We start from the raw sequence: 25,266 nt of genomic DNA, 5'->3' as shown, positions 1-25,266 counted from the left end.
TCAGGATGGGGCTCCCTGACCTGGTCTGGGACACACCTGTTCTGGTGCCCACCAGTGATGTGCCTTGGGAGAGGCAGGAAGGTGGTGACACAGCCGTGTGGACACGTGTACATGAGCCCATGCATGTGGGGCGCTCGGCTCTTCAGGGCAGGGAGTGGGCATGTGCTTGGCGGCCACTCTCACTGCCAAGGACTGGGAAAGTGACATCCTGTGGCTACCCACCAGGACGGGCTGGCATGTCTTTCTGCTTGGGACCCAGTTACTTGAGCTGTCACTGCTGCGCCCCCGGGGTACATCAGCTGGAAGCTAGAATCAGCGGGAGCTGGGACTCAAACCCAGGTCTGCTCTGATGAGAGATGCAGGTGTCAAACACCTATCTCCCATTCCACTGTTAGGAACGCCTCAGTCACATCTCTAACAAACATCTCCTCTGGGTTGGCCAGGGAGCTGGATTTTTTTCATTTAGGAAAGAGGCAGTAGGACAGGGACCATGGCTGCCGCGATCCGCTCTGCCTCCAGCGGGCCCACCAGCCAGTGCCTGTTTCCTGAACACCCCATGCTCCCCGTCCCCTTTCCAGCCCGCCTGCTGCTGCTCCTCTGCAGACCAAAGCCGAGAACAGGCCCAAGCAAGACACTGCCTGCCTCGGCTGGGCCCTGTGAGTCCCAGGGAAGCAGATCCTGCTGCTTCATGGCTGCTGGGACTTTCAGATGGGGACCGGTCTGTCCGAGGGCCCAGGAGTGGAGCCTGGGTGCCTGCCTGCTGCCACCATGACTACTCTGCTCAGGTCTGACTTACAGATGCCTGTACAAGACAACCTCTCGAGAAAGAAGCCTCCCATCGCCAAGGAAGTAGTCTTCAAACGCATCCCAGCCACCCCATCTTACGGACGAGGACACAGGGACTCAGGGAGGCGAGGAGCTTGCCCGGGACCTGGGCAGGCTGCAGGCAGAGCCAGCTCTGAGATCCTAGTGTCCCGGGCTGGCTGCTTCCAGCCCACCCACTCGCTGCCTCCCTGCTTTCAGACTGACGGGGCAATGGAACACGGCTCCTTAAGCAGGGCTCTCGCAAAGGAGTCTGGGCCAGCAGCCAGCCATGCAAAGAGCTGGGCTGGTGGCCCCAGCAAGGTGGGCAGCACGGCCAGTCACTGAACCTCTGACCAGGCTGAGTGTGCCAATCACAGTCTCCGTGCCTGGCTGCCATGGGCCCCTGGCTGGGCTCACGGGCCACTTCCACAGGACTGTCCCCTAGGCCCCATGGCCGCCAGGGGGCTCTGCCTTGATGCACCCTCCTTAAACTCTATGATTCGGGTATCCACCCTCCTCCTTGGGCCTCTAGCCATACAGAGGTGGGAAACTCACAGTTCCTATTCCACACTCTGTTGCAGCTGGGATTCAAATACAATTCTGCTCTTCCCGTGGGATGTTCTGTCATGAGCAGCCAGGCTGGCACAGGCCAGAGTCTTGTGGTCCAGTCACCAGCCTCAGGGTGTCCACTTTGAGGTGGGGACCACAGCAGGAGCAGCGGCAGGTCCCTGCTGTGGTGTCCTGACGCTGGTGGCAGCCACAGCTGCAGGAGGCAGAGCCTTGGCCAGGAGAGGCCGCGCTTGGCAGAGTGGCTTGAGGCTGTCTCCCGAAATCTCAAGTGTGAGCCGATGAGCCAGTCTCCTTGATAATTCACCAAGCTAATCAGGACCTACCCTGCAACAAATCCTTTTATCTCACACGAGCCAGTGCTAAGGGATGCACAAACACCTGACTTTCGCCCACCGCACTCGCCGCTACCATCCTGCACCCTCACTTGGAGAGGAGAGGAGGGAAGAATGGGAAGAGGAGAGGAGGGAAGCCTCGAATGACCCGTGAGTACCGATGGCTCAGCTCGCCTGCCCGCCTGGCAGGGCTCAGAACTTTGCTGTGTTCTGGGGACGCAGACCTGCCCATCACAGTGGCTTGCTCCTCATGGTGCCGCCCGCCTCTGTGCCCAGAGGCTGGATGCAGAGCCCCTGGACCTCAAGGCCATTAGCACCTCGCAGGCAGGGCCCAGCCCGCCCTGCACACAGCAGCAGCCCGGGGCTGTGGGAGGACTTTCCGCATTGCTTCCTCCCCTGGCTGCAGCAGCTCGCTTGCCCGCCTTGCTCCAGTCTGCGTCTCTGAGCTGGGGCTCGGAGGGGAGGAGCCAGACCCCCGGGTTTAAATCCCGGCTTGGCCACGCGTGTTTGGGCAGCCCCGTGCAAACTGTAAAAGCATTGGCTGCCTCATCGTCTGCTTTGTGCCGATGGCAGAGGGGCAGGAGAGCTGCAGTCTGTTCTTACACACCCGGGACACTCAGTCAGGTGGGGGCAGCACTTGGAGCGACAGCTGGCAACCGCGCAGGGCCGTGTGCACACGCTCCTAGCACAGGCCAGACTTGGTAGTGGACAGACCCCCGAGCCCAGGGCCACCCCTCCAGCTGGTGCCATAGCGGACGCCAGGCCTCACTGTCCCTCTGAAGAACAGTGGGCCACGATTCCTCGGCACAGCCCTGTCTGGGGGTGGGGGGCACCACGTGAGGACCCTTAGTGGCTGGGCCTCCCAGTCACACTGAAAAGCCAGTGTCCTCTACCGTGGTGGCTGTGGGTGGAGGGGGTGGTACTGGGAGACCAGGACAACGGGCCCCAGGCACGCGTTCTTTCTGGTCTGAGAATAAACTTGACGTTGCACCTGTGCTTGTCTGAGCCCATCTGCTCATCGAACCCAGTGAGTTACAGAAAGGCCACGCCCAGGTTTTGCCAGTGCATGTTACTATAAGCCAAAGTGCTGATTAAACAGGTGGGGGGCCACTTGCTGGTCTGGGACAGTCTGAGCAACTGTGGCATTCAACGCCTTCTGATTCCAGGCGTGGAATTCACCAGCTGAAGAGCCCCTCACAGCCCGTGGCAGGGCTGGGCTCCCGGACGGGTGACACCCATGGCCCGGATGCTGCTGGGGTGAGAGGTGACTGGCGCTGGGCTCTCTGTCCAGCTGCACAGGGGGCAGGACAGCAGGGAGGAGGGGCCTGTCCACAACACAGCCTGTGCAGAGGGACACGGGTGAGAGAGGAGTCTGCCGAGCTGAGACAGGAAGTAGAGTTGGGAGGGCGGGGGAGCAGGTGCCCACGAGTCCCTTCTGAGATGGGAGGAGATGACCTGACCACAGCTTAGCTGCCTGGCTGGAACAGCCTACCCAAGTGTGGGGCAGAGGCGACACCGGGACACCCCTGCCTTATATACAAATATGGCCTCGACCCAGTGGAGAAACGGGGCTCCCGTGGAATTGAGTTTGGGGCCCAGCCCAGCCCATGGCAGCAGCTAGGGTGCTGTGGAGGCCTCTCAGGGTGAGAATGGGGGACAACAGGAGAGGGCGGGGTACACACACCCCACCAGTGCTCCTAGTGCACAGCGTGGGGAGGGGGGCTCAGAGGCCACAGGCTGCTGCTCTGATCCTCACGGAACCAACGGCAGAGGGGCGCAGAGCTCGGGCCTCCTCCACCCCCCGCCCCCCTGGCCAGGCTCGCTTACCGGCAGCTCGGAACGCTGTGAGCTTGCTGTGGCCGCTGCAGCTGTTCTCTGGGCTAGGAGCTCTCCCCCGTCTTGCACCCCCACAGGCAGATGCTTTCCTAGGGAGCCAGGGCCAGCCTGGGGCTACTCCTGTCCCTGGAGCTGGCTGGAGACCTGATGTGGGCGCGCAGCCTCCCCACGCCTTGGTTTCCACACCACGCTTGTGAAAGGGAAGAAGGTGCAAGGCTGGGTCTGGGCAGCTCCTCCGAGTGCTAGGCTGCGTGGCTGCGCTCATGCGGCGTGCGTTGCCGGCTCAGCTGGGCACTGGGGAAGCAGACGCTTTGCCTGCTCAGGGACTTCGCAGAGCTTGGCCCTGCACTAAATCTGTCTAAACAGCAACAGCCGGGCACTGCAGCTGTGGCACGTGTTTCACCCCTTCCCCTAGAGGCCAATCACAAGCACACAGTGAAAACGAGCAGGGGCCTATGTAGCCGGGAGTCGCGTTTGCTGCTGTTACTACCCGTGCAATTCCAGATCCCTAATCCTGGACTGATTCTCTCTCTTCCTCCCTTTAGGGGAGTGGGGCGTGGTTCTTCCATTTCCTTCACTGAAATGCAAGGGTTTGCAAATGGAGAGCAACAAAGGAAAGGTGCTTCATAGCCTCAGGTTTATGGCACCACATGGATTTACTGGGCATGCAAAGGTACCTGTCGAGTATTTCCCAGGTGCCATGGACCTGCTGGAGAAGCGTCACCGTCCCCTTGATGGGACACTGGGTGATCAGGGCCCCGGGTCCACACACAGCCGCAGAGTATCGGGGGTACTTTTAAACAGCAGCCACCGAGCACGAACTAAGCATGGAGCCTGGAACGCCATGTTCAGAAATCACGAAGTGATTGCCTAAACTCTGGCACAGGGAGGGCAGCAGAGGCTGTACCTTCTTGGGTAGAACGCCAAGCTCAATACTGACACGTTACTACAGGGTTAAACCGTGATTGGATCATGCTTCCCAGAAGCAGCCAGACCCAAAGCCCACCTATGGTCTGACTTCATTGATAAGGAGCATCCAGGAGAAGCAAACCCAGAGAGAAAGCCAGCGAGTCACCCAGGGTGAGGTGGTGAGGGGTGAAGGGGGTGGCCGGAGGGCAGGCACCTTCTTCTGAGCATGATGAAAATGTTCTGAGTTGGTTGTGGGGTTGGCTGCCTAACTTTGGGGAAAATACTAAAAACCACTCAAACCTTAAAGAGGTGAATTGTATGGCAGGTGAATTATAGCTAATAATGCTGTTACCAAAAGGAAAAAAAACAAAACCCAACACTCTAAGGCCTTTTATTTGAACACTCACACTTACACCTAAAGCTGTAGGCCTGTTCACCTGCAGGTGCATCCTTCCAGTTCAGGGAAGGCCTAGCAATTGTGTGGGTAACTCGGCATTACTCAAAGAGAACTGAATGCACTCCAGCCACGTGCAAACCTCAGGGCCCTGGGAGGGGTTGTGCAGGGGAGAAGCCAGGGGTGCAAGCTGTGGTGACAAGCCCACCCTGAGGGCAGGTGAGTGCCCGAGCCTTTCAGACTGTGTGTATACACACACACATGTTCTAAGAGAAGGTACGTGTGTTAGTCTAAGATCCACCTGTATAACCCACTGCGGGCACAGCTCAGTCCCCTCCCTACGGTGAGTCATCTACTTCCCACTGCCAGCATCTCACAGCATCCTGGAAATTCAGTTCTAAGCCACAGTCCCACAGCTCTGGGGAGCAGCACGGGTGGGAGGTGGCCTTTCTCTCTGAGGACTTAGCTTTTGATATTAAAGCAAATAAAAGAGCAGGTGCTTTATCATGCAGATCAATCCCCGAGAGGATCCCCTGAGGATGCAGCAGACCCCATGGAGGATGCTGGCAGTGAGAGGTTCCTCCTGGCCCAGGAATCCATCCAGGTTACGTTAATTCTGTTCGCACTATCTCAGCTCTCTCGCTTATTTTCTCCTAATTGCTCCCCACACCCATAAAGGGGAAGGCAAGAAAGAAGAGAACACGACCGCAGGAGAGTGTGGCCTGGCTCGGACGATAAACCAGCAGCCTGAGCGGAGCGGTGCTCGCCTGCGTCGGGAGCCGCGGTGGCAGCTCCAACCTGGGGCCTCCTGCCTGCCGGGCTCCAGGGCCACCTTTTAGACACCTGGAGACCAAGCCTTGTGGGGCACAGGTGATGTGGTTTGTGAGCCCACCCTGGCAGTTTTGTTTGAGTTCAGCATCTCACAGGGGTCAGGAGTGGGTGCAGCCTGCAGCTTAAAACCATCAAAGGTGAGTAGGAAGTGAAGTCAGTTTTAAAAGGGAGCCCTTCTGGAAGTTTCCAGCTGGCCAGCAGGTCCGAACGGCAGCAGTGAGTGGCCTTTTCACACTGCACTTGGAACAAACATGGATGCTGGTCTGGCTGGTAAATACCTCTGGCTCTAGGACTTAGAAGTCTCACTTCTAGGAATTTACCCAGAAAAAGGAAAACACATGCCCAAAAAGCAACGGCGAGAACACTCAGGGCAGCAGGACCTGCAATGTCCTCGCCCTGGGCCAGCCCAGACCGGAGAAATAAACCGGGGAACACCCAACAGCACCCAGCAAACACCCACTGGCTCACAGACACGGCTGCTGGCCGCTCTCACAGAGGCTCACTGTGCAGAAGCAGCAGTGGGGCAAAGAAAAAACAAGAAGCCCCGCCGTAGAATGCCATTTATAGGAGGTTCTGGACGGAAGCTGGAACAGCCGGGCCACTGCCGGAGGAAGCTCGCCCAGGGGGCTGACGTGCACCATCTGCATCACACTGGGGATTGCTAGCGGGTGCCCTGGTGGCACAGTCCCACATCCTTGGGCTGCAGCGGGATCTGAAGGGTGGAAGGATCCGCTCGGCGCTCTCAGGGCTGTGTGGCTTAGCCGAGGCCTCTGAGATACCTCAAACCCGCAATCCACCCCACCCCCGCCAACACACACAGTGCACACCAGCTCCCACGATGTCAGCCCTGTGGCCCAGCTGGGCCTAACCTGGACTGCCTGGGGGGCCTGAGGCAGACAGGCCACGGCAGCAGGACCCCAGGAAGTGGGCCTCAGTGCTGGGGCTGCGAACAGAGCCAGGCTGTGACCCGCAGGACTGCTCCTGAGGCACGCAGCCTGGCTTCACAGGGATGGGGCTTGGCACCCTGCCAGCAACGGCTGGGGAATGTGCTGACCCAAGCTGGCTCTGTCCCAGGTACAGCTCCCCACACCCTCCCGGGGGTCATAGGTGCCTGGGGCCTTTTAAAGAAGGCCTTTGACAACTTGGCTCGAATAACCCTGTAGCTCTTGGAGGCCGACTACAGGTGCAGCTCGTGTACCCCGGGGCTGGGTTTGTCAGGGTCACCACTCCCCGAGCCGTCCCTGCCTGTGCGTGTGCCTGTGTCACTGGAAAGGCAGTTTTACACATAACTCAGCCTCTCTCACACTCCAGGGAGCCACTTCTCACTCCATAACCTCACCTTCAATGCCACTTCCTCTGGCCATTAGAACCTCCTTTCCCCCCCCAGACACCTCCTGCCACTTTCCCAGGACCACAGTGATTAAAAGGGCTCCCTGTTTGCTGTCTGACCTCCCCCTTACTCTAAGGACCAGGGGAGTGGAAAATGTGATTGCTTAGTTCTCCACCCAATAAGGAAGCACCCAGCCCGGCACACAGTAGGGCTGCAACAGAGCCTTGCTGAATGTGCAAATTCTGTACCTGTTACCCAACACAGGAAAATGAAGCAAATGAGCAAAAACAAAAAGCCTGGCCCTCGAGACCACAAGTTTCAAGGCAAATATGCTAGAAATGCCCTGTGAGCCACACCTGCTTCCAGGAGGGAGGTCTTCCAGGGAGCAGGCTGAGGCTCTCTGCAACACGCAATGCATGGTCAACCACCCACTAACACGAAAAAGTGGATTTCCCACATTGTATCAAAGTACGGTGTTCTGTGGCCAGAACAGGAGACGCAGAGCTGCCAGGAAACGGGGTTCATGAGCCATGTCATTCTCTAGAACAGACTACTGGCTGCAGGGCCGGGGGTGGGGTGGCGACAGGAGACGCGATCCCCTTGGGAGCAAGGAAGGAGGAGGGCAGCACGCGTGTGCTGACTCGGCAAGTGTGCTACAGCACGCGCTGTCCAAGCAGGTGCAGCTGCACACGCACAGGCACTGTGGCCCAGAACGTCAAAGCTCACGGTGCCTGCGATCATTTCAAAGAACAGAAACTTGGATCTGATACCACACCCGTCCAAGGGGAGGACAATGTCATGACCACACACAGCACACCCATGGAAGAGCCACACCCAAGTCAATCACAAGTAACAGCACATACCTTCTGGTTGCCCTGGTTACCCAGAAATCTATTCACAATTTTCATGCCCCGCCCCCAGGTCAGCAGTTCTGCTGACTTCTGAGGGGTGTGGGATTCAGAGATGACCAGGCTAGACAAAAGGAGCCTTGAGCCAGGAGGTCTAGCCTCAGGCCTCATTTCCTGTTAACCATGAAAACCTTCCTCAGTTCCTTAGTAAATAAAGCATGGCACCACATCAAGAATGATTTGTGGTAGGGCCGGCACTGTGGCATAGTGGGTAAAGCCACCGCCTGCAGTACCGGCATCTCATATGGGTGCCAGTTCGATTCCCAGCTGCTCCAGTTTCAATCCAGCTCTCTGCTAATGCAAATGGGACAGCAGCAGAGAATGGCTCAAGTGCTTGGGCCCCTGCCCAACCTGGAGGAAACTCCTGGCTCCTGACTTCGGTCTGGCCCAGCTGCAGCCAGTGTAGCCATCTGGGGAATAAACCAGCAGACAGATTTCTCTCTTGTCTCCCCCTTCCTCTCTCTTTAACTCTGCCTTTCAAACAAACAAAATATAAATCTTTAAAAAATGCTTAGTGACAACCTTTCCGTTATTCTCTCCTTAACATTAGCACGAGGAGCAAGGAGCCTGGCCATTTACTGAACACCTACTATGTGCCAAATGAACAGATCAGAGTGGGCAAAGCACGCATCAGCACCTGTGGTTTTGCTCTGTTACGAGCTGGGGGACACATGTGGTGAAGGAGGACCCCGCTGGCCATTCCTTCCGCTGCCACGTGGCCTGTGAGGCCAACCTCTGACCTCTGAACCAATCCCCAGAGGACCTATGCAGAGAGTAACCGGCAAGGGGGAGTCCCGCCTGGTGGTTCCCTGAGTGCCCTTCGGGTGGGTTCCTACACCGGCAACTGCAGATGCAAGAGCATAGCAAAGTACAAGGGGCTGGCACACCCCGCCACCGGGGAGGGGAGGGGTCCCGAGAACAGCACAGGCTGGGCAGATGAGGGCAACCGGGCAGGAAGTGCAGCGCTGCCCGCCTCCCTCCCCCACCATGTTCCCCCACCCTGCTGCCTCCCAGTGCAGCTGCCCGCCGAGTGTCCACAGGGCTCTCTGTGGTCGGCTGAAATGGCAGCCCTCGGCGCTGGGAAATGGTGGTCAGCCAGCAGCAGGGCCCAAAATGACACAAAGGGAAAAACATGAAGAGTCCGCGAAATAAAAACAGCGAGGAAAGGCTCTGCAGCGGACACCCACGGTGTCCTACTTTTACTTTCCCAAGAGATAATTCTGTCATCCCCAAGCCCAGTGCCAAACATTTGCTCGGAGCACACGTGGAGGCCTGTGATCAGCTCCAAATAGAGCTGGACTTGAACTCGGGGCTCCCAGGGATGGGCCTAGTGGTCCCCCAGTGGGGTCTGTGGACAGATAAGCTCATCACCACCCCTCAGGGGAGGGTCCCTGGACCTGAATCAGTGGCCTTCACCGACACTGGCTACCCGGCCTTTGGACACAGGGCAGGTGATCATGTTTCCATGAGCAGTCACACTGCGGAGCTCCGCCAGGAAGTCCCCCAGTCTCCAAAGCAGCCCCAGCCCCCACCTACTGACACAAGCAAGCCCGCTCTGACTACTCCAGGGTGGCCTAGGCGCAAGCAAACCCAGCACCCGCCCGCTGCTACTCACCATGTACGAAGGAAAGATCAGAACTCGCTTGTGCTTGCCACAAGGCCACTGGGGGTCATCCAAGAGATTTGGGTCATAGTCCATAAAGTCTCCCAGGTCACTACCTGAAGATCATACGCAAAATGATAATTAGGGGCTGGGGCCCTCCAAAGAGAGGCGGCTGGGAGAGGCACGGTGAGAATGAGGAGAGGCGCTCAGCCTAACATCAGGCGGCTGGCTCTGACCTCAGCAGAGCGCCCTGCGTGCCACTGATGTGTGTCCCCCTGCAAGCGCGCTCACCACATTCTTACCGTTCTGACATATTTTCCATTTTAGAAAACGATGAGTTCATCTCCCTGACCCAGGAGAGCACAGGGCTGTGTGCAGCGAGCCTGCAAACGCTCCTTTGTTGAACTTGCACATCAATGAGCCTCCAGCCTCCAGCCTGGCCACCTGAGAAGCACTACTTGGTGCAAAGGTTTCTGGGCAGGATCTTGGGTCTGTGTGAGCACAAACCAGGGAGGCCACAAGGCACGGGGCTGTCCATGACCAGAGGTGGCTGAACACAGGGACAGGGCTTGCTACAGAACCCGGGGGGCCTTCCCCGAGAGGAGAAACAGCTTTGCGCCACAGCTTTCTCCCTTGTGCCAATTTGTACAAAGGTTTGCAGTGGCACTGCTGGAGGTGCCCAAGTCTTCTTTCAGCAGCTGGCTTGGCTCCCCCACTTCCATAGGACTTTCCAAGGAAGGTCTCACAGCTGATTCTGCACTTCAGGGACCAATGATTAGGGAAAAAACAAACCAAGAATGCATTCTGCAAATGTGGGATAGCACTGAGGGAGCAAGGAGAGGAGCAGGAGTGGCTGAGGAAAGCGGGAAAGGCAGCCACCACCTCTGCCTGGTGCACAGGGCCTTGGTGCTTCTCCAGGCAGAGACCCAGGGCCTTGGCCGCTGAGGCCTCTAACCAGGGAGATGGTCGCCTGTGGCCTGGCAGAGCCCGCCCAGCCCAGGATCAGGGCTTCCCTCAAAGCTGTATCACCTGCCGGAGGAGCTCACTCTCCGTGGGCGCCTGTCTGTCCCCCAGTCTGCACACAGGGAGCCCCCGTCCATGCTGCAAACCGGGGCACTTTCCCGCCACAAGCTACCCAGACCAGCAGGGCAGAGGTTACCTGTGTCGAGGCTCCCCTGGGTGCTGCTTGCCCGGCCTAGGGAGAGGCTGCGGTGGCTCAGGTTACGGAACTGGGAGAAGGAGGAGGCGGAGTCTATGGTATTTCTCCGGGCCCCGAAGGCATTTGTGGGTAACAGAAATTGGGTATAAGAAACAGTCTAAAAGGCGGAGATAAAAACAGGATGGGGATTACTGCCAGGCAACGGCTGGCTGGCACTCTGAGCCCTGCTCGCCAGCCCAAGGGCAGGTCGGTCTGCTTTCTCCATGCTAAATCTACATGATCTGAAAGATGAAGCTACTTTTCCTCTCCGTGCTAACCTGCACTAATCTGAGGCTGTGCCTTGTTTTCATTGGTCCCTCTTGACGCGACTCTCCCTGTGACGTGGCAGAAATACCGCGTGCTTGAGACGCGGTGCTACATCGAGCCTGCTGGGGTGCTGGGAGCCGCTTTTTATCATCTGCCAAGCACCGAATTCCTGAACACACCGGCCACGGAGTCTCTGATGAGGGTGGGGCCTCCCACGGGTTACTCCGCCAGAGGCTGCAGAGGAATGCTTGCGCATTCCCTTACACCTGCATGGGGGAGGTACCTCCAACGCCTTCCCCGCCTCCACCGACCTACACCTATATCAGAGATGGCATTGCTGGGGTGCCTGGCTGGCTGCTCTGGGGGCGGGGGCAAGGAGAGTCTTCTGTCACCCCAGCAGCCTCACTTGCAAGCCAAGTGCACCGGGAAATGCCTCTATCATTGCCAGGAACAGGCCTGGAGAGGGTGTATGAGGACTGCCTGGCCCAGCACTAAAAAAGTCAAGTTCATCTTTCAACCTTGCCCTGCCTCAGACATCAGCCTAGTGGCTCACTGCATGGGTGATGAGAAAGGAAGGTGATGGCCCTGTTGCTTGGTGGTCACTGCATTGGGCTGAGGGACTCTCAGCTGTTCCGGACCACGGGAAGCCAAAGCACCGCCCAGCAGAGAGCTGCTCTCTGATAGCTTCAGTGAATGGACGCTCAACCCCACCACCCGCTCCTGCAATACCGGTGCAGGCCTGGGTGCCAGACTCCCAAGTGTTGCTCAATCAGCTGGCACGGAAATGCCCATCGGACCCTGGGAATGACCCCCTTGCTGCTCGAGTCCCTAGCCTGGTGGATTTCTGTGCACACATGGGGGAAGCTGGGGCAGGCAGCAGCCCTCAACCAGAAACCTGCTCTAGACTCGGCCCCTTCAGTTGGTATCGGCACAGAGCCGGGGGCCGGGGCCGGAAGCCAGGCAGCCTTACCTTCCCATCAGCACCCAGCTCCACACCTTCAAGACCAATGATCTCTTTCAAGCTCATGGCACCTGCTGATGGCTTCCCTCCATCCAGCTTCAAGTCCCTGGGGAGGACAGGCCAAAGGAAAAATGCTTTTGTGTGCACCCCAAGGAGTCACGATGTTCACAGCGCGAGACACCGCAGTCACACTGATGGAGATGGCTGTCATGGGCACGGCAGGACGCGTCTCCCCAAAACTCAGATGTTTAAACTCGGATGTCTTAATGTTCATGGTTGATGGATTAAGAGTGGAGACTTGAGCCAAGTGTGGCGTCCGAGAGATGGGTCTGGTGGGAGGTGCTCAGGTCACTGGGGGTGTGCGTGTCCTTGGAGGGTGGTTGACGCGTAAGTTGATTATTGCTTGAGTTCTCAAGTTCAGCCTAAGCTCCTCTCTGCTCACTGGATCGCCACGTGCTTGTTCCTCTGCACCCACCACAACGTGCCAGACCCTGAACTGTGACCCTGAACCGTGAGCAGAAACAAACATCGCCTTCCCAAGAAGCTCCTTGGCGGTACTGCAGTGATGGCACGCGGACTGACACAATGAGCAGGTGGCCCCGGCAGATGGGGCGGCCCTTTGACCTTGCCAGTGATGCTCTGGGCACTTCCTGTTTCACCCCCGGACACTTACATGAAACCCAAGCGGACAGAAGGCCAGGCTCAGAAGCCAGGGGGTTTCAGGCATCCCTTCCTTCCCAGTGAGGTCCCTGAGCTCTCAGAAACGACCCTGGAGCTCCAGCTGCTGGGTTCTTTAAGCTGCCTGGCTGACCCCTGGGACCGGTGCTACTGTGGTCGCTCTGCTCGGCAGAGCAGCCCGAGGCCCAGCTCGCCACAGTCACGTGGGGCGCGGGCTGCTGTGCTTTGTGTATCCGGGCTTCTTGTGGGCACATGACACTGCCTCGGAGGAGCCGGGTGCCATACCATGCCCGCAGCTCCCCTCCCTTGCAGGAGTTCCCAGACGCAGCTGCCTATCAGAATCACCATAGGTAGGGGAGGATGGGGGCCAAACTGCTGCCCAGCTCCCCTCCCCAGACATGGGATTTGGAATCATGGGATCTGGACTCGCAGCTACTCTGGGGGAGAGGCTGTGCTCAGCTCCCGTCTCTACACTGGACACAGTGCTTATCAGTGAGATCCCCTCAGCCCACAGCATCCTTGCTGGGCAGCCTGGATCGAGGGTCCTCTCCAACAGCTGGTGCAAGAACAGATGAAATCTAAAGGCAAAATGATCGGGTGAAAAAGAAGGGAGTGAGCTGAGTGGAGGGGAGAGAGAGAAGGAGGCCACCCCTAACCACAGAGGAGGGCCCGGGGCTCCCTGGCTTTGTTTGCTGAGCAGGGTCCCAGTCTCTGGGCCCTCCTTGGAGGAACTGGCCCCCAGACTTCAGAGTCTGATGAGTGACAGTTTTTAAAACACACACCCAGGACCTCTGTACCACGGAGTGCTGCCTTTTTCAAGTCGCCTCCTTGGGTGGCTGCTGTACTGCCAGCCTCAGAACGTCTCTGGAGCCCCTTCAGAGCCGGCCAAAGTCATGCAGAGGCGCAGCAGGCCCTCAACCCTCCCCGGCTTCCAAGTTGGAAGTTAGAGGTGGGTTTTCAGTTCTTTGACCTGCAACAGGATTACTTTATATTACTATTTTTTAAAAGATTTATTTATTTCAAACACAGAGTTACAGAGAGGCAGAGGCAGAGAGTGAGAGAGGTCTTCCATCCACTGATTCACTCCCCCAAACGGTTGCAACGGTCAGAATTGGGCCAATCCGAAGCCAGGAGCTTCTTCCGGGTCTCCCACATGGGTGCAGGGGCCCAAGGACTTAGACCATCCTCTGCTGTTTTCCCAGGCCATAGCAGAGAGCTGGATCGGAAGTGGAGCAGCCGGGACTCAAACCGGTGCCCATGTAGGTTGCTGGCACTGCAGGCAGTGGCTTTACCCACTATGCCACAGCACCGGCCCCAACAGGATTACTTTAATGAGTGCTTCTCTCACCTGCTACCCCTACCCTATTCAGTGATTAGGCTGCAAATGACTCAAGGTAACTGCACAGATCACACTCACCCCGAAGGACTGCACAAGACCAGTAAGTCAGAGGATTGTAAATACGCGGCTAGAAGCTGCATGCCACTCAAAAACAAGCTGAGCAACGGAGGGAAGTGGAGAGGTGTCTGACCGGGACCACACTCCCTGAGGGCTGCGAGGTCCAGGCTATTCAGTCATCACATCAGTTTACACACTCCCAGTGCTGACCTCAGGCCGGCCACTGAAGAGACCCAGCAGACCAGAGCAGGGCAGGGCTCAGGGAGGTCACTGAGCACTGTGGCACTGTTGAGAGCCACAAGGCCGCCTGCTGCAGGAGCAACCCAGGGCGACGCTCAGAAGACTTCCTGAAGCATTTAAGGATGGAGATGATGGACGCACCAGGGCACTCCGAAGGGGAAATTCCTTCGAAGCAAAGCTTGCACAGGGCAAGGAGGCAGAAATATCCGTGGCAGGTAGAAAGCAAGGACAGTGACCAGAGCGGGGGGAGGAGGGCAGAAGCTGAGCTGGGGTGACCTCCGGCGTCGCTGAAGCTCCACAGACTCCCTGCTTTCCCAGAGCCCAAGCCAGCGCCCGTGTTCTCAGATCCCCAACTCCCAGACGATTTCCTCCTCGTTTCCATTCTGCCAGACAGATGCACTGTTTAGGGCTGAAATCAACGGATCAGCAGGGAACACCTTCACAGGGTGACATGGCCAAGGCAAGTAAGGAGTAGCAAAGGAAGCCTGCACTAAGAGTGCTCCCAGGGCTGGCGCTGTGGTGCAATGGGTTAAGCCGACGCCTGCAACACTGGCATCCCATATGGGAGGCAGTTCCCACCCTGGCTGCTCTACTTCCAATACAGCTCCTTGCTCATGCACCTAGGAAAGCAAAAGAAGATGACCCAAGCCCTTGGGCCCCTGTCACCCAAGTGGGAGACCTGGATGGAATTCCTGGCTCCTGGTTTCAGAGTGGTCTGGCCCAACCCTGGCCATCGTGGCCATTTGGGGAGTGAGCCAGTGGATGGAAAATCTCTTCTTGCTCTGTCTCTTCCTTTAACTCTGACTTAAATAAGTCAGACTTTTTAAAAGAGTGCTCCTAGACCCAGCACTGCTGCAGGCAGGAACGGTCCCAATCCATCTCCGTGTCCTGTCTGGATCACATCCAAGATGTAAGGGCGCAGAAGGAAGTGGTCACTGAGCAGAGGGAGCCTGACCCCTGGCTGCATCACCAGTGCAGGTCTGTAAGGGTGGCAGGCGATACACGTGCTTCCCACGGCCCCTTCCAGCTGTCTGCTCGCTGCTGAATGTGCACCTCTCAGTGGGCAGCACCAAACCAGCCAGGCCTCTTTCCACACAGCCCCCCTTCTTGGGGCCTCCCCCAAGGGGAATGGACCCAGAGCAAAAAAAAAAAAAAGTACTCTATGAGTTCATATAAACTCTATTTTAAGAAATGGGGAGACTGGCCTGTGAGCCACCGGCACCCCTCATTGGTGTGCCAGGGTTCAACACGTGCCTCCGGCTCCCGACTCCAGTTTCCTTCTGATGTGGCACCGGAAGGCAACAGGGATGGCTCCTGTGTGGCTGCGCCCCTGCCCAAGGAGGAGACTTGGACTGAGCTGCTGGCTCCTGGCTGGGGAGTGAACTAGCGAATGGGAGCTCTATTTCTGTGTCTCAAGTAAAAGCAAGCAAATAGATTCCTAGACCCAGTGGATCTTCCAAGTGCCTCACGGCTGCCTGGGACTACTGGACAGAACAAGAGGGCTGGGCAAGGCTCCACCACACCTTCCCTGCAGGAACCACTCTCTGGAGGGTTAAGCATGACTCACTGTAGCCACTGCTGCCCACCACAGTGTTCTCCTTTCCAGCTACCTAAGGCCGAGCCGAGCAAAAAAAGGAACGAGTGGGAGCTGTGGTGCGGCAGACTAAGCTGCTGCTTAGGATACAGGCATCCCATACCAGAGTGCTGGCCTGAGTTCCAGCTGCTGTGCTTCCGATCCAGCTTCCTGCTAATGTGCCTGGGAGACAGGAGGAGATGGCTCAAGTACTCGGGCCCCTGATCCCCACATGGGGGAGCTGACTGGAGTTCCTGGCTGCTGGCTCCAGCTTGGCTCAGTCCTGTCTGAGCCAATTCAGCAGTGAACCCGTGGGTGGAAAATCTGTCACTCTTTCAAATAAGTAAAAACATTTAAAAAGGACAGTTGAAAAGAAGAGTGGCAGGTGCACCCTGGAGTGCTCCTGGAACACAGCCGACTGCTGTGCAGAGCGCCTAGGACTTAGTTGGTGATGGGGACATTCTCCATCCGTGCTGTCCCATCTGGGGCCACTGGACGCACATGCGGCAACTGAGCCTCCGATGTGTGCCCCAATGACTGAGAAACTCAATTTCTAATTCTACCTCATTTCTATGACTATAAACGTAATCAGCCACAATAGCTAGGCTGAGCCAGCCTGCTTGTCAGGACGTTGGCTATCATTCATTCATAACTTTCCACGGTCATGGGTCGTGCATCTAATGACTTGGATTTGGCCTCCCAGTTTTCTTCCCACGGCCTGGCCGTTTCCCATCTGTGATCCTGGGGACGCTTACAGCGAAGGCTCAGCTCACGGCATAGACCACAGGAGGTGTGGTAAGGAGAGGGGGTGGGGGAGGCAGGGCCCTGCAGAGGGAGCCAGCACAGTGGGGTTCCTCTCTCTGTGGGGAGGGAAATGATGGCCTTGGGGTCCACACTCAGCACTTTGCAAACTGGGCCCCGAGATGCGACAAAATTTCACAACACACAGAGTGGCAGGTCTTTCTGCCCGGAGGGGCCAACAGAGTGTGGGCGGGGCCCGAGCACGCAGGTGAGCAATGGGCAGCAGGGGAGCCTGCAGGCCCTTCCTCTGCTGGGTGCTGGGGAGGTGGGCGAGGCCTGGAGGGATGACTCCGACCGTCCCTTCACATGTGCAGCGGGCACTAACGGGTCCTATTCAGACTGGGAGAAAGAAGAAAAGTGCTCCTCTGCATCCCACAGCTGGTGCACTCAGTCGCTTCCTTCCTACCCTAAAACCTTCACTAGGCAGTAACAAATATCACAGCTGCTTGGGAACATGACTGCTCCATGGAGGTGCAGGACACACTTCCCCATGCCTCTCCTCGCCCAGATTCAGGAAGACGCCTTCTCCAGCTCACAGCTGCCATGCAGTGGGGCTGACACTGTGGCACCTTTTAGGATGCCGACATCCCATATGGGCACCAGTTCAAGCCCCAGCTGCTCCACTTCCCTTCCAGCTCCCTGTTAATGCTCCTGAAAAGGCAGTAGAAGAGGCAGTGGAAGATGGCCCAAGTGCTTGGGCTCCTGCACCCGTGGGAGACACATGGCCATTTGGGGAGAGAACCAGCAGATGGGAGATCTCTTTCTCTCCCTCTTTGTAACTCTGCCTTTCAAATACATAAATCTTAAAAAAGAGAGCGAGCAGAGCATGCACACAGACGCTGCCTGGTCACAGGGCCACAGAAGGGACCGCGGCTCTCGTTTAGGCCGTCTCTGACGTCAGCTTCTTTCCCGGTCTTTTCCATCTGTGTAGCTAAGACTCTCGGGATCTGACAAATGAAGCAGCTTTTACCCAGCGCAGGACATAGTTATCTGGGTTGACTTTTCTCAGTGCCACATTCTGATTTGCATCATTTTCATCATTTTCCAGATAGTAACGTGAACCACAGAAAACTGCTTCTTCTGTGGACATATCTGACCCACACGAGCAGCCACTTCCCACGGTGCCATCCTAACGTTACACATAACGCAGGTCCTTGGGCCTCACACTGAGTGCACAGCCAGCCAGACACCTGGGGTCTTTCCTGTCCCAATCTTTCAGAAGCCTAGAGAGTTGGAGTCGACCGTAGAAAGGAATTCTGAATGGTAGACTCATCCAATTCCAAACCTCCAGGGGTGGGCATTTGCCTAGTGGTTGTGACACCTACATCCCAGATCTGAGTACCTGGGTTTGAGTCCCAGCTCTGCTCCTATTCTGGTTTCCTAATAATGTAGACATTGCAGGTGATGGCTCAAGTAGTTGGGTCTCTGCCACCAATGTGGTTGACCTGGATTGAGCTCCTGGCTCTGGAATGCTCTAGCTTAAGCTATTGTGGGAAGCTGGAGAACAAACCAGCATTGGCTCTCAAAATCTATCAATCGGACTGCTCTAGTGTAAGCTAGTTTAAGGTACTGTGGGAATCTAGGGAGTGAACCAGCAGGTGAGAACTCTATCTCTGGCTCTAAAATCAATCAATCAAACAAAAAAACCTGCAGAGAAAAAGCACTATGCAGAAGTCCCAGTGTAATCATGATCTCGATGTTTTCTCTCCAAGATCACTGGATTCTCATGTATGGAAACAGAAGCACCTGTTGGGCTCCAGGGCAACCATTCACCTGCAGCTCAGGAACACAGAGCTGGAGAGCCTGGGACCACAGAGCACAGGAATGAAAAGTGCCATCAAGTTGGACTTTTCAATTTCTATGAAAATGCCTGATTATTTTTTTAACTGGGGTTCAAATGTTCATTTATATTTCACCTCCTTGAAAAACCAGAGGAGAAACAAATTCAAATACCTTCCATGGGTATCGTCTAAGTTGTGTCTATTAAAGTTGAAGCACCACAGCTTGTCCCATGGGATGAGCGGGCCCGCCAGGTGAGAGGAAACACTCTCATTTTCAGACACCCTGCGCCTGGGTCACAGGCACGGACTGTGGACCACACGGCACACGGGGTCTGACTCCTTCTCTCACCTTGCTCTGGGTAATGCGCAGCGGGCACTCCGTGACCCGCAAAAGCTCGCTTCTCATTCTACGTGGGTTTGTTGCTGTCTGCAGAGGCCACATGCAACAAGTGCGTTTTGAAAATCCAGCACACAGAGCTTTTTTTTTTTTTCCTTAAAAACAAGATGGATGTTTGAAGCTGGCCCACAGGAATGGGGGAGTGGATGGAGAGGGAACCAGGGAGGGGCTGGGGAGAGGTGGGGGAGGGATTCAAAGGAGAGATGAAAAGGTCCTTAGGGAGAGAGCCGGGCTACAGGTATGCCCTTGAGGCAGGTGCGGAAAACCAGGTAGGTTTGTTTTGGGCTGTGACTCATCCTTCACAGTGCATGCTGCTACAGTTCACACAGCTTTCCCCGGACCTGTGGCTGCAGCCTACGAGACTCCTGGCCCCCTGTCTGACTTCAGCTTCCGCAAATGCATGCGATTTCGCACTTATGGAATCTTCTGATCAAAGCAGATGGCTAGCCTTGACATCTTAGTGCCCCAAAGGGATCCCCTGGGTCACTATTCCCCAGGGACCGGCCTCCTCCTGCCTGTATCCTTTGGAAAGGCAATGGCACTTATGGTTTCCTTTTCCGTGGCTCGCTGGCAGAGGCCCAGCCGGCGGCTCGTGGAGCCATAATGCACGGAATTGATCTTGATGGGGAAGACGAGATTCCCTATTAGATAACAAGTTCAAGCCACGGCCTTTTCCTTGGGGAGCATGGTTCACGAACCAGACACAACATTTAAAGACTTAACACCTGGGAAGACGATGGAAAAACCGTGTGATCCAATTAACTAGTTTCCAGGGCTTTCTAATTTCAAGATGGGGCTGTCCTGACTTCTGGCCATGGTCACTTCTCTTGTGTGCCAGAAGCTGAAGACGTTGGAATGCCAGCCAGGCGTCCACTGGGCACTAGCTCTTTAAAGGAATACAAAAGCCTGAACACTTTGATGTGTAAATAATTCAAAAGTCATTAAATATTAACGGAATTTCTAGGCCCTTCAAAAAGGAAGGGAGAGAGAAAGAGACTGCACAGAAAACAAAGCTTAAAGGCTGGATTAAGAAAGGAGATGCCACCTGTGAACCACTCTTCATTAAGAGATTACAGATCCACTGGAACTCAAGGACACAAGGATTCTTCTTAGTTCCAGACGCCCCAGTTGTGCCTACAGGTCCAGGGCGGCCTCCCTCAGGCCTGCTTGCTTGGATCGGAAGGGAGCGCAACGGACCCAGAGTTCCCCGTCAACACAAGGTCTGCAGCCAACGGAGGGAAGTGGCGTCGACCGCAGTGTGTGGTCGTCTAGTCCTGTCCCCCTCCACTCAGCACATCACGGAGAAGCCGACCCCCACAGACCCCTGGCAGACACAGCTTATACCACGAGCTCTGTCCAAAAGCAGCTCCCCAAACAGCCAGATAATGGCATGAGTCAGGCATGAGATCATCGCAATTCGGGCTCCGTGTGGGACTATGCTTGGTGTGAGCGAAGGCACGCTGCTTGGGAATGTGTAATTTTCCACAACCAAGAGAGACGCTTCTGGAGAGTGTGGGTGGGGAGGAAGGCGAGAAGGGCCTGGAGCCAGGCAGGGAGCGCTTGGGCCGCGTGGCTAAGAATAGAAGACGCTGTTCTCTGGATCACAACACCATTGATCGACACTCAGGAAGTGGACCCAGGCGATGACCTCATCTCAATGCCAAAAGCTAAGGACACAAACACCACATGGGAGCTGCTGACAACATAAACACACACTCCCGGAGACACCTTGTGTCCCGCCGGGGAGCCATTTTCTTGCTCACTTGTGGTGAGTTGACCCGGGGACCACCATTCGATCACCCAGGATCACCTGAAAGGGCCGGCACCCACACACATCATAGAAACTGACTCCGTGTGAATCTTCCAGCTCAGTTACTCCACGTTCATCTGGGCTCGGGCCCCTTCTGGCCAGATCCATGCCAACAGACCTCCCTGCCATGGCTGGAGGTTCTGGCAACCTAACCAGCCCCAAGGCACGAGAGCGAGCTCAGGCCCCAGGAGCGTAAGGGCTGAAAGTGTAGAGGGTCAAGAAACTGGAGAAGTTGAGCTTCCGGTTTGGTTTGCTGTTCTGGGGCTGACCCTCAGTAACTCCTTTTTCTTTGTAAAGATTTTTTTGAAGGCAGAGATAAAGACAGAGAGGAAGCGACACATCTTCCATCCACTGGCTGCAGCGGTCAGGACTAGGCCAGGCTTAAGTCAGGAGTCTCATCTGGGTCTCCCATGTGGGTGGCAGGGGCCTAAGTACTTGGGCCATCTTCCACTGCTCTCCCAGCAGGAAGCTGGATCCGGAAGTGCAGCAGCTGGGATTCAAACTGGCACCCACTGTGGGATACTGGAATTGCAGATGGCTTGACCTTCTGACAGTGGCCCCTCTCAGCAACATTTTAAAGGTCAAGTTCACACGATTCAACCTTCCTCTCTCAATTTTTCTTTCTCAGGGCTCCAGGCTCCTTTCCCCTAAGCTGTTCCTGTTTTGCACGATGTCTTCTCTCTTTCTCCACCTAAATCCATACATGACTTTGTAGCTCCCAGATTTTCCCCTCCGGCCCCTCCCCCACTGGTGGCAGTGCAGGAGGAAGGGGCGGAGCGGTGTTCCCCACTGGAGGTGCTGGGTGAGCTCTTTATTGAGGCTGGGGTGGCGGTCCGCCTATTTAGGAGAGTGGAGAAAGTTGCTTGCAACTCATTCTGTGTGTAAAGGGTCCCAAGCCAAACCACAAATCCGCACTGGAGAAGACGAGGCAGTGAGTAATGTGGATAAAAGGCAAAGAGAGATTCAGGCCGGCCTTGGCAACGCTCAGTGAGGGGAGAGGAACTGCTTTAAGGCTGGGACTCTTCCCAGAAACGGTATAATTTCCAGGGCTCACCCGAGCAGTGCTTACAGCCACGGTGAAGAAGACGGGCGACATCTGTTCCTCTCCGCCGAAGCGGCTTCCGCCAGCGTGCTGGCAGAGGTGGGATGTGGCGAGAAAGGTCCCACGGAACAAGCACCTCTTCAGGCTCCCCACAAGTCCATGCACCGAGACAGAAACAGACTGGGAGCAAACAGGCCAACATGCTAATGGGGGTTTTGTCTGGGGCGGGGACTGCTTAGTTGTTTTCATCTTCTTTTTTACATATTTTCTCCATTTCCTTTAATGAGCATGTACCCTTGAGAAAACCAAATTAAAGCCCCCCAAAAAGCAGGTCTGAAGATGAGCCCGTTGCGTCCGTGGAACCACACTGCTGGCTCAGTCACCGTGAGCCAGACTGGGAGTTGCCATGGGAGAGATCTGGAAAGAGCAGCACAGAGCTCTGTGGACAGAAACGGAGCTGGAGCGAACATGTAGTGAGGAGCGACGGCAGCCGGCAGTGCAGGGAGCTTTCTCACATCACAGCTCACGTTCTGCTTGTGACACCCCCCACTCCCCCAACCGAGGGTGACATCAGAGCCAGTTTCACAGATGAGCAAGCCTGGGCTCAGTGGGGCTCTGATCCTGCCTGATGCCCACCTCCTACCCTGCACGTTGACAGCGCCAGCCCTGTGGGCGAGGGCGGGGAGGGGCTGCAGTCTTCCCTATGGGACCGTGAAGGCCAATGGAGGGGGCAATGGGTTTCTTGTCCCCATCTGCAACTGTCCGGAACAGGGCTGTGGTTGCCCGTGTTATCTGCTGGAGTCCCACGTAGAGTCGTGTCCGAAGAACGCCTCGCGCAGCCCTTCGGCAGAGTGAAGTGTACGGGCCCAGGCAGGGCCACGGCGACGTCTGCCATCTGAGCCGAGGAGCGCTCCTGACCCCGGAGCTCCTTTGAGCCGCATCGCCTGGCATGTCCTGCATTTCAGTCACCCCTTAGTGAGCGAGCTCAGGACACCGTGAAGTGGGAGCAGCAGCGCCCTGGAGCCCGCCAATGCTTCCGCGTCCTCAGCGCTGTCTTGTGCTCTTTGAGCTCCGTCTGTAGGTTGGCGCTGTAAAATGCAATCCATCCTGGGTAATGGTTATGGGACTCCAGGCTCAACGGCTGTGTGGTGCGAAAGGGGTGGGCACGATCCACAGCCAGTCTTCAATCGAAGCGTGCCCAGAAGTCCCGACATATCCCAAACATACGCATCTGATTAGAGATAGAGCCAGCGAGGATTACACTGGGTGTAAGGTCACACAGACAGGGAGAGGGGCTTCAGCGACAGGCCCAAGCGCCCTGCTCTCCTCTGACTGTGGATTCCATCCAGATGCCCCCACCCCACCACTTCAAGCAAAAGCAGAACACACAAAAGGAGAAGCCCCTGATCTACCGAAATAGGCCTGTGTGTTATTTGTGTTCAGAGGAGTTCAGACAAAGCAGGTAACCTCGAGGCCTGGGTAAGCAAACCGGCTGGACACCAGGGGATGCCAATAGGCCTCCGGCAAAGACAGCACGAGCCGGGGCAGGGTGACCTGGGCCAGAGGTCCTTGGCAGTCTCAGGTTCAACATTCGGGGTACAGAAGCAGCTGCAAGCAGCTCTGAGGGTGCACAGCGTGTGGGGCTGGTGCTGGTGAAGCTGAGAGGCGCGTGCGGAGTGGGAGGCCAGCGCAGGACGGGGACTTCGCTGGGCCGAGCACCTGCAGCAGGCTGCACCCTTTTTGCCACTGTAGGCCTGGCAGCTTTCCTGGTGGCTGTGATGGAACCAGCCAGGGAGAAGCAGGGCCCAAGGCCCATCCCTGCTAGCGCCTTCCTTCCATGGTCTATCAGCCCACCACTCCTTCGCAGTTGGCCACAAGGACCAGAAGCCCAGGTGAGGGTCCCTGAGAGCCAGCACCTGCTCTTGCCAGAGTAGACCTGACCACCCAGGCCTCCTTTGTGGGGAAAACGACACTCACAAACTCGGCACTTCTCAGCAGCATCATCATTTTCACGCACACTGCGCACCCTGTGCACAGGCTGGAGCTGCCTCAGGACCAAGACACAACCCACACCCCCAGGTTGAAAAGCAGCTTAAATACGAGTTGTATGGGGGAGGACAGGGCTAAGCCAAGGCTGCAGAGACACCAATGGAGGGGGCTGATGGAGCTGCCTGTGGGAGAGGTCTGATTCCGGGCAGGAGACACAGGGATTGGGGTCAGGACTTGGGGTCTGGGCGAGGGAACTGTCCTCCAAACTCTGCCCCCAGTGTAAAAGTCCTGGGGACAAGGAGACTCTGACAAGGTCAGGAGCCACAGGGCTCCCGAGTGTCTGGTTCAGTCCCATTTTCTGAAAGGAACAGGAGAGGAGGCGCAGCTCTGAGCTGGGGAGGAGCTGGCCTCAGTTCTGAAGGAGGGCAGGTGGGGCCAGCTCCAGCCCAGCCCAGGGGTGCCGCTTGTTGCTGAGCTCAGCAGGCTGGTGGGACTCAAGAGTTCTCCGGGCTTAGCAATCCACCTGGACACTTATAGAGCAGCATCAGAAACCGTCTTGTCCTTAAGGAAAGCATTGTGGGGGAGGGGAGGGGAGGCTCCACTGCCGGAGCCAATGCCGGGTCAAGGGCTTGAGTCCTCCTGGAGGTGGAGCTCTTCAGTGGCCTCCCCAAGTTCAAGTGGGGCACAGGTGCACTGCTCAGCAGCCCCAGTGGCAGAGCCCGCAGACTGGTTCACAGTGCCCAGGAATGGGAGAAACCACCCACCTTTCCTGCTCCCAACAGTGGCCAAGGGAGGTGCTCCTGTGAAACCTGCAGGTGCAAGTATCACCTGGGAGCAGTCAGGACCTCTGGCAGGCCCAGGGGACAGGATGGGGGAGCCCCTGGGAGCACTATACACCGGCCTTGGCTCATTACCTGCCCCTGTGCAGCACCTGGGGGTCTACACTGCTTCCTCTGCCTGGAGACTGTGGCGTATCTACGAGCCACTGCCCCACCCCATCCATTAGAGGGCCCTGTTGCCAGCAGCTCAGGATGCGGGGAGTGCATACCCACCCTGTCCTCAGAGCCCGAGGGAGCAGGCTGTAGGCCCAAGGACAGAGGGAAGCAGAGACCCAGAGGACGACTCTGGGAAGTGCTGGGTGCCAGCTGCCTCTACGCGGACGATCTGTGAGCAGGTAAGACAGTTGCGTGCTGCCGAGGCCTGCCGCAGCCTTCTGCGCAGTGGCCACAGCCTGGCACTGTGCACAGCATTTTTCACACATTCTATCGGGACACGAGGAGGACCCTCCCGAGTCCCTCCATGCTCGGGGGGGGGGGGGTGACCTGGGTACAACAGGGAAAAGTGCATGGGAGACAGGAGCAGGCAGCCTGCAGGTATGGTGTCCTGGGGACACTCCCGCCTCTGTGGACAGCCAGTCAGTCCACCCTTCATGGACACTGAAGAATTTCATCCCCTCCACACACATATTCCTACAGATGGCAAACATGAGCTGGCTTCTACACGTGTATAGAAAAACAGAATTAAAAGATAAGCTTACTTTGGTGCAAAGGCTGAAATCCACACACTTGGGGCTGGTACTGTGGCGTAGCAGGTAAAGCTGCCGCCCGCTGCACTGG

At 56.7% G+C, this 25,266-nt stretch overlaps 1 protein-coding gene across 2 annotated transcripts in view; it reads right to left on the bottom strand.

Annotated features, from left to right (window-relative positions):
- CABLES1 (Cdk5 and Abl enzyme substrate 1) overlaps positions 1–25,266 on the bottom strand; it is a 103,630-nt gene that overhangs the window by 8,200 nt on the left and 70,164 nt on the right. For both annotated transcript variants that reach the window (XM_062201456.1, XM_062201459.1), the window contains 3 exons: positions 11,953–12,049; positions 10,677–10,833; positions 9,530–9,633 (listed from right to left, as the gene is read on the bottom strand). In XM_062201456.1, coding sequence (XP_062057440.1) covers positions 9,530–9,633; positions 10,677–10,833; positions 11,953–12,049 — 358 coding nt within the window. The remainder of the gene's footprint in view (positions 1–9,529; positions 9,634–10,676; positions 10,834–11,952; positions 12,050–25,266) is intronic.

This window comes from Lepus europaeus, chromosome 9 (genome assembly GCF_033115175.1).
Source record: "Lepus europaeus isolate LE1 chromosome 9, mLepTim1.pri, whole genome shotgun sequence".
Taxonomy (NCBI): Eukaryota; Metazoa; Chordata; class Mammalia; order Lagomorpha; family Leporidae; genus Lepus; species Lepus europaeus.
This window is presented reverse-complemented; position numbering and strand designations above follow the sequence as displayed.